Source organism: Oncorhynchus mykiss, chromosome 30, assembly GCF_057628025.1.
Source record: "Oncorhynchus mykiss isolate SJ-2025 chromosome 30, ASM5762802v1, whole genome shotgun sequence".
NCBI classification, from domain to species: Eukaryota; Metazoa; Chordata; class Actinopteri; order Salmoniformes; family Salmonidae; genus Oncorhynchus; species Oncorhynchus mykiss.
This window is the reverse complement of record NC_143051.1, coordinates 23,987,948-23,996,589: the sequence shown is the minus strand read 5'-3', so window position 1 is coordinate 23,996,589 and position 8,642 is coordinate 23,987,948. Positions and strand designations below refer to the sequence as shown.

General features: G+C 41.8%; 1 protein-coding gene across 1 annotated transcript; it reads right to left on the bottom strand.

The window, feature by feature from the left end:
- Window positions 1-1,871: 1,871 nt before the first annotated feature.
- Window positions 1,872-8,433, bottom strand: LOC110488142 (protachykinin). The gene is made up of 5 exons (XM_021560177.3): window positions 7,154-8,433; window positions 6,131-6,233; window positions 5,878-5,901; window positions 3,095-3,151; window positions 1,872-2,711 (listed from the first exon to the last, which is right to left on the bottom strand). Exons 1-5 carry the CDS (start codon window positions 7,262-7,264, stop codon window positions 2,665-2,667), a joined length of 342 nt encoding a protein of 113 aa, XP_021415852.1. The 5' UTR covers window positions 7,265-8,433; the 3' UTR covers window positions 1,872-2,664.
- Between the last annotated feature and the right edge of the window lie 209 nt (window positions 8,434-8,642).

Sequence of the window (8,642 nt, the reverse complement as noted above, 5' to 3'; positions counted from 1 at the left end):
CACAATCATGAAGTGGAACGACATTTATTGGATATTTCAAACTTTTTTAACAAATCAAAAACTGAAAAATTGGGCGTGCAAAATGATTCAGCCCCTTTACTTTCAGTGCAGCAAACTCTCTCCAGAAGTTCAGTGAGGATCTCTGAATGATCCAATGTTGACCTAAATGACTAATGATGATAAATACAATCCACCTGTGTGTAATCAAGTCTCCGTATAAATGCACCTGCACTGTGATAGTCTCAGAGGTCCGTTAAAAGCGCAGAGAGCATCATGAAGAACAAGGAACACACCAGGCAGGTCCGAGATACTGTTGTGAAGAAGTTTAAAGCCGGATTTGGATACAAAAAAGATTTCCCAAGCTTTAAACATCCCAAGGAGCACTGTGCAAGCGATAATATTGAAATGGAAGGAGTATCAGACCACTGCAAATCTACCAACACCTGGCCGTCCCTCTAAACTTTCAGCTCATACAAGGAGAAGACTGATCAGAGATGCAGCCAAGAGGCCCATGATCACTCTGGATGAACTGCAGAGATCTACAGCTGAGGTGGGAGACTCTGTCCATAGGACAACAATCAGTCGTATATTGCACAAATATGGCCTTTATGGAAGAGTGGCAAGAAGAAAGCCATGTCTTAAAGATATCCATAAAAAGTGTCGTTTAAAGTTTGCCACAAGCCACCTGGGAGACACACCAAACATGTGGAAGAAGGTGCTCTGGTCAGATGAAACCAAAATTGAACTTTTTGGCAACAATGCAAAACGTTATGTTTGGCGTAAAAGCAACACAGCTCATCACCCTGGACACACCATCCCCACTGTCAAACATGGTGGTGGCAGCATCATGGTTTGGGCCTGCTTTTCTTCAGCAGGGACAGGGAAGATGGTTAAAATTGTTGGGAAGATGGATGGAGCCAAATACAGGACCATTCTGGAAGATAACCTGATGGAGTCTGCAAAAGACCTGAGACTGGGACGGAGATTTGTCTTCCAACAAGACAATGATCCAAAACATAAAGCAAAATCTACAATGGAATGGTTCAAAAATAAACATATCCAGGTGTTAGAATGGCCAAGTCAAAGTCCAGACCTGAATCCAATCGAGAATCTGTGGAAAGAACTGAAAACTGCTGTTCACAAATGCTCTCTATCCAACCTCACTGAGCTCGAGCTGTTTTGCAAGGAGGAATGGGAAAAAAATTCAGTCTCTCGATGTGCTAAACTGATAGAGGCATACCCCAAGCGACTTACAGCTGTAATCGCAGCAAAAGGTGGCGCTACAAAGTATTAACTTAAGGGGGCTGAATAATTTTGCACGCCCAATTTTTCAGTTTTTGATTTGTTAAAAAAAGTTTGAAATATCCAATAAATGTCGTTCCACTTCATGATTGTGTCCCACTTGTTGTTGATTCTTCACAAAAAAATACAGTTTTATATCTTTATGTTTGAAGCCTGAAATGTGGCAAAGGGACGCAAAGTTCAAGGGGGCCGAATACTTTCGCAAGGCACTGTATAGGACCTTCCACCCCCACCTGGGATATGGATGCCTGATGAAGACCTAAGGGTGCAAACGTTGTTGTAAATAAATATCACCTGGGAGCATGAGCGGCAGTGTGCAGCGTTTTGCTTTCTGTTTTCCATGAGTTTGCCTACAACTCCATCACCTGTGGAAAGTACCTGGATGTGTGTACTGTCTGTTCTTCAGTGTGAGAGGGAGGGATTGCCCAATTTTACAACTCTGTGTGCTACTTTCTTTGTCCCTCAGAGGGTGCACCACTCCACGATATCTACATCCGTTGAACAATTGCCTTTCTTCGCTTTCACAGCATATTCCTATCGGTGAAAATAAGAAATTCACGTTCCACCAATAAAGAAAATAGTTTTAATATATCAAGCCATAATCACACACAAGTATTCTGTCATATCATACCATACATCTTGGTTTTATAAACATGACAGTTTGATTTACAGTCAATTTAAACGAGAGCGTGCTCTGATAGAGCAGCATGTACCAGAGTGTGTAGTTGATTTACAGCACAATCATTTATGAGGCACTAGACAGTGGGCTTGGCAGTGCAATTTTCTACATACCCTGGGGTAGAGCTTTGCTTTGATGTTCCACGACAATACCATTCTCTGGAACATATGTTATGCTGATGGCACTAATACTGTGACATACATTAAATAACATTATGTTTCTGTAAAGTACGGTAGGAGTACCAGATCACACCGCGCGTGGCAAAATTCCGCAAACTTTCCCAAATGTCCCAGGATTTCCCAGAAATCCTGATCGGAGGATTCTGAGAATTTCTGGTTTACGATTTCCCTTCTGATTTAATCTTAAAACCGGGATTTCCGGAAAACCTGTGAATTTTGGGGGAAACGACCGTCATTTTCTAACCCTCTTCAGATCACACTCCTGCCCTCCTTTGAGCTCCCTTCTTCCTGGACAAATGAAATTGGCACTGTCAGGTACAATACAGCTACAAAACCACGATGTGAAAACAAGACATTTTATTATGCTAACTTACAATAACTTTGACTAACTATCCATATTTTGCAGAAAACAAAACTCGGCATCAGACACCCCTTCCACTTGTCTGTAGGAATGACTGGATGAGAAGCGGACCAATAGCAGAGGACTGAAGAAAGACCAACCGGTTAGCGGCGCTTGTCGTAGTTCTGTAGTGCGTTCCACTCATATGAATCTGTAGTTGAAGAGAAAGCTTGTAAATAACACAGCACAGTTTCTTTTCAGATTGTCATTTTAAGCACAGATCCAGCAATTATTGTGGATTTGTAACCAGGCCAGCTAATTTTATTTTATTTTTTATTTTACCTTTATTTAACTAGGCAAGTCAGAGAGAGAGAGTGAAGGAGAGAGAGAGTGAAGAACAAATTCTTATTTTCAATGACGGCCTAGGAGCAGTGGGTTAACTGCCTGTTCAGGGGCAGAACGACAGATTTGTACCTTGTCAGCTCGGGGATTTGAACTTGCAACCTTCCAACGCTCTAACCACTCGGCTACCCTGCCACCCTAAGAACAGCTCGGTTCGATCAGTCGTGTAAAAAGCTCATATGAGGCCCTTACCTGGTTTCTCTTGGCTCCTCTTACCCATCAGTCCAACAAAGGAGTTAATTTTATGCCCTGAAAGAGAAGATAAGAGAGGAGAAAAAGGTGTGAGTTTCTTCCTGTAACAGTTAAAACCATTGTCACTGCAATTACAGACAGTGAGTGATGCAGTGACTAGTGTGCTGAACAAAAAGGTGCGAGTTCTTCCAATAACTGCCATTATTATTTACACCCTAAACTAAACCTAGCCCTAACCTTAACCCTTACCCTTATTCTAAACCTAACCGTTACCTTAGCAAGCAGTTGCTTATCAACAGATAGTGTGTTGATAGTATGACCATGTGTAGATCATCTATATGGGACTATCCAAATAAAGTGGGACCCATAATTTTTTGTTAGCGATGCAATGCCTGGTGTATAACCTCGATGGTGGCAGAGTGTGACCTCTCCTACTGATCTCTAGTATCGTACAAACTGACTGACGGACTCCATCCCCTTGCCCTAGTGACTGAGGGATAGAGCGGCGCCCACCCACAGGTTTTGGAATGAAGGGTTGTGATTGGAGATTTTTTCCTAAGAGGGCAGGGATAGGATGTACGTACTGAGGGGACATTTGCGTCCCAGACTGACTGTTGTCTCTGTCAGCCTCTGTCAATCCCCTAATGGAATATAATATAAGGGTGGAGGGAATGGGGATACGGGGGAGGATGTAGGGAAGACGGGGGAGTAGTGGGGTTATAAAACTCTGCGTGAGACCCCTGGGATACCCTATCTGTCAACACACCCATCATACTCATTCAAATTAAGTGGGGTAAACTCAAATGTGATCAATTTACTTAGATGCTTCAATATTCCCATCAGAAATATGGGAATCATGACGATCATAAAGGGACGATGGCATCATGTGCATCTTCCATTGGTGGTCTAGTCATGAGTCACTTCTCAATTGTCCCTCTGGACATCATAAGTGCTTGGCCCCTTGCTGTGTGTAACATACTATATATATCTTAAAAGGTATAGATCATATTATATTTATATATATGCACACTGTACAATGTATATATTATATTATAGGTTTGTGTCAATGGAAGGGTGAGCTGCTCGGGTCCATCTTTCCATCATCAGCGTAACCAATATAATTGAACGCCTAAATCTCCTTGAGGCATTGATCGAAGCACTCGCTCTCTTCCTCTCTCTCCCCCTTTCTCTCCCACCCTCTCTCTCCCCATCTCTCTCCTTCACTCTCTCTCCTTCACTCTCTCTCTCCTTCACTCTCTCTATCTCTCTCCTTCACTCTCTCTCTCCTTCACTCTCTCTCTCTTTGCCTGTAATGACTGACATAGTCATGCCTGCATCAAGGCTCCGGCAACACGTTGGTCTACACGTATTTATGACGTACTTGCTGCCTCATATCGCTGAGTGGGGGAGTCATTAAGGAAATGCCTCAATGACTGAACAGAGGGGAGACATAGCGAGGGGTCTTCATGGCAGAATTAAGACTATGTATCCTAGCGAGGGACTAGAGTTGTCTTCAAGGCAGAACTAAGACTACCACCTACTGCATCCTAAAATCCCATCAAACGACCTGTTAGCTGTGTGGGTTGTGATTTAATTAAAACATTTGTCAGGTTTATTTTCCAGTCTCTCTCTCTCTATCTACTTTTATTTACCATTATGCAAAAATAAATATAATTATTCAACCCCTGCATTTTGTTAGTTTTTTGCTGCTGGGCAACATGTGGTTTGTGTTCTCCCTCCCATGAATGATAATGAGGACCTGTTGGCCTATGGCACTGGATATGTGACACCAGCCTGTCTTCTCCCTCACACCCCTCTCACCCCACCTCTCACATCATGTCACCCCTCTGGTTAGCACGACTCCTCTCGCCCACATAGGAGTACTGGTGAAATACAGGTGAAGTACAGGTGAAGTACAGGTGAAGTACTGGTGAAATACAGGTTAAGTACTGGTGAAATACAGGTTAAGTACAGGTGAAATACAGGTGAAGTACAGGTGAAGTACTGGTGAAATACAGGTGAAGTACTGGTGAAATACAGGTGAAGTACTGGTGAAATACAGGTTAAGTACAGGTGAAGTACTGGTGAAATACAGGTTAAGTACAGGTGAAGTACTGGTGAAATACAGGTGAAGTACAGGTGAAGTACAGGTGAAGTACTGGTGAAGTACTGGTGAAATATAGGTGAAGTACTGGTGAAGTACTGGTGAAATACAGGTGAAGTACTGGTGAAGTACTGGTGAAATACAGGTGAAGTACAGGTGAAGTACTGGTGAAATACAGGTGAAGTACAGGTGAAGTACTGGTGAAATACAGGTGAAGTACAGGTGAAATGCAGGTGAAGTACAGGTGAAGTACTGGTGAAGTACAGGTGAAGTACTGGTGAAATACAGGTGAAATACAGGTGAAGTACTGGTGAAGTACAGGTGAAGGACCTGTGTCATCCCTAATCACCCCTACTCATGGAGTTAACTCATCACACTTCATCACTTGTCACATGGTCCACCTGGCCCATGTGCAAATAAAGCCATCATCACTTGGGTTGATGTCACAATAGATTTTCCCCAACTTTGCCAAATGTTCTGATTGGCTTCCCCTGCCTGCCTTACACACTGCCCAAACAGTCCCTGTCCATTTGTAACATAATGTCAGAAAAACGAATTATAACTAAATCATGGCTTAATTTGTTGGTATGCATGGACAATTGCAACATTTCCTGGGAAATGTTCTCCAAGATTAATTTAAAAGATGAATTAAGTAATTATTAATACGTTTTTCACTTACTTTTTCGGGTTATCTGTGGATTTGCTGTTGGAATAAAGGGGGGACTTCAGTCAATGTAGGCCTATAATTATCTAATTCAAGAATGTATGAATACGCTACAAAACGTGCATAAATATATTGATATACAATATGTAATTATTAAAGGCATTAATAATGCATATCAATATTGGCATTTCATTTCAATAAACGGGAAAGTGCCTTCAAGAGCGTGAAGGGTGAGGACAGGGCGAGGCGCGAGGAAGCACAGTCTTACCGGAGGAGCGTTTCCCCATTAGGCCAAAGAACTGATGCGGCCTCGGTTTCCGCGTCATTCTCCGCAGTATCTCTCCGAATGGGTCAGATGACAGCCACTCGTCCTGCACGAGGGAGAAAATCTAATTAATGGAACATTAGACACCAGAGAAGGAGATAGGACGAGGGGTGGGGAAACTGACTTCCTTATTGCCTTCCAACCTATACCTTTACGTAAAATATTGTACACTTGTATAGCACTAGATTTAATCTCGCAGAGCAATCAATATAAAACAGTAAAGACACCCCCGTGTGAACTTTTATATCCGACCTATTTTTATCTGACGGGGTTGCCTACAGGTCAGCATTAGTCTAAGTAGTAGTCCAACCGCCTCTATGGCTAATGGACCATGCACATTAAAGTGCCCATCAATTAACCAATTCCGTTGGTTCCTTCCCTATTGTATAGCCCTCCCGCCTCGTTAAAACGCTTTGCGTAACCTGCTGAATGTTCCCAAACCGACTGCAGATGATGAGAAATAAGAGCCCCGCCCGGAGACTTGGCAGGCGCCCAACCCGCAATGTCAGAGGGAGAACGTGCGCTACATGTGAATAGAGCTTCATTCTGGGACTAAGGTAATGGTGGAAGCACACTGAGCTAAGAGCTCATACTTTATCCCCATTGAATCATAATACATCTTTCACGGACATAGAATTTGTGTTGCTGGTAGAATGTTTGATGTTTTGTCTGTATACATGCGTAATTACGCATGACCAAACTCTCCAAACAGGTGACTTATTTTATAAAAGCATACAAATATTTTACATTTTATTTTATTTTATAGAAATTGGTTGAAATTCCATTCAATAATTTTGATGAAACAAAACACAAGGCTGTGCCATCCAATTGAAAAAGTATTTTCCCTATAGTTAAGCAATCCTACATTTTCCCATGTCAATTTTTTACAATTCGTTTAACAGGCGATTCTAACAAACAATTGTCCTAACATATTTTCTTGTCTTACATCAAATCATTAATGCCTACCGTAATTTGATCGTTCATCCAATAATCAAGATCTTCCTTTGGACCAATTTCTTCACAAAAAACTTGGGCGATAGCAAGAAAAGCTATCACAAGCGGTAGCAGTAATTTCATGATGCAGCAATCTGTTGCGTGCAACTCTTCAGCCGTTTAAGTCTTTCTTCGTTTGTTTCGATTTTCAAAAGTAGAAATAGGCTGTTCGGGCACTTGTAAACTGAGTTTAAATGTTTTTTAGCCACTCTCTATGACTTTTGAGAGCTCGATGTTGACACCTGCGGAAATTGGTATCTTCTCTCCATATAAGTGCCTCAAGCGTGCGCAAAAATGATATGTTCCCTCCTTGGTTGTAACCTCGCCTCAGTTCTATCTCTGCTCCAGTAAGCGAGCTCTGCTGCTCTTTAATGCCTTCACTTTGGTCCTGTTGTGTCTTTGTGACCACACGGTAGTACTGCACTAGGTTATATAGCAAGGGATAGAAGGGTGACAGGTATCTAATTCGCTTTATATCAATTAAGCAAGTACATTTACTTGACAGGTACTTCCTCGGAGCTGTGTGATGACTAATATCCGTTGTGAAATTTTGCATATGGTCAATATTACTTTCAAACGTTCCCCTATGACCCTCCTTGGCACTCAGTGTATTGTTCCCGTTGTAATCGGACTGTCCAAGTGAAGCGAAGGATGTAAGTGAGTCTGATGACGCACTGAAGTTGAAAGTTTCACGTAAGTCTTTAAGACCTGTCCTACGCCAAAGCAAAAATTCAACATAAAAATAAAGTTGATTTGCACCTTACTCATCAGTGGAACATGTTTTTCTTCACATTGAGAGTAGTTTGGATTCTGAAAGTCACTTTTCTAAAAATGAATCATTGGAAATTGAATCATTATAATTGCTAAGCTGTCATAAAAGTGGTGTCATTCTTATTAGAATTTAATGTGTTGCATGATGAGAAAATAAAAATGTTTTTCTCTTAGATACAGAACCTCATTTGTAGTGACCTCATTTGTAGTGATCCGTAACCATTTAGTCATTTAAAAAACAAATATCCATAACCCCTTCTCTAAAAGCACACAGACAAGGTTCCCCTATAGGCACTATAGGCTTCTCTCAGAAGTGTGTTTTTTCTTTGTCTCTACCCAGATATAGGCTATTTGACAATGGTTCAGGACACATAAAGAATCAACAAAAAAACAGAGCAAACTAGAATGCTATTTGGCCCTAAACAGAGAGTACACAGTGGCCACTGTGACTGACCCAAAATGAAGGAAAGCTTTGACTCAGTGAGAGACTCGGTGAGAGACTCGGTGAGAGACTCAGTGAGCATAGCCTTGCTATTTAGAACAGCTGCCGTAGACAGACCTGGCTCTCAAGATAAGACAGACTATATGTACTGCTCACAAAAGGAGCTGGAAACTGAGCGGCATCTCCTAACCTCCGGCCAAATGTATGACCATATTAGAGACACATATTTCCCTCAGATTACACAGACCC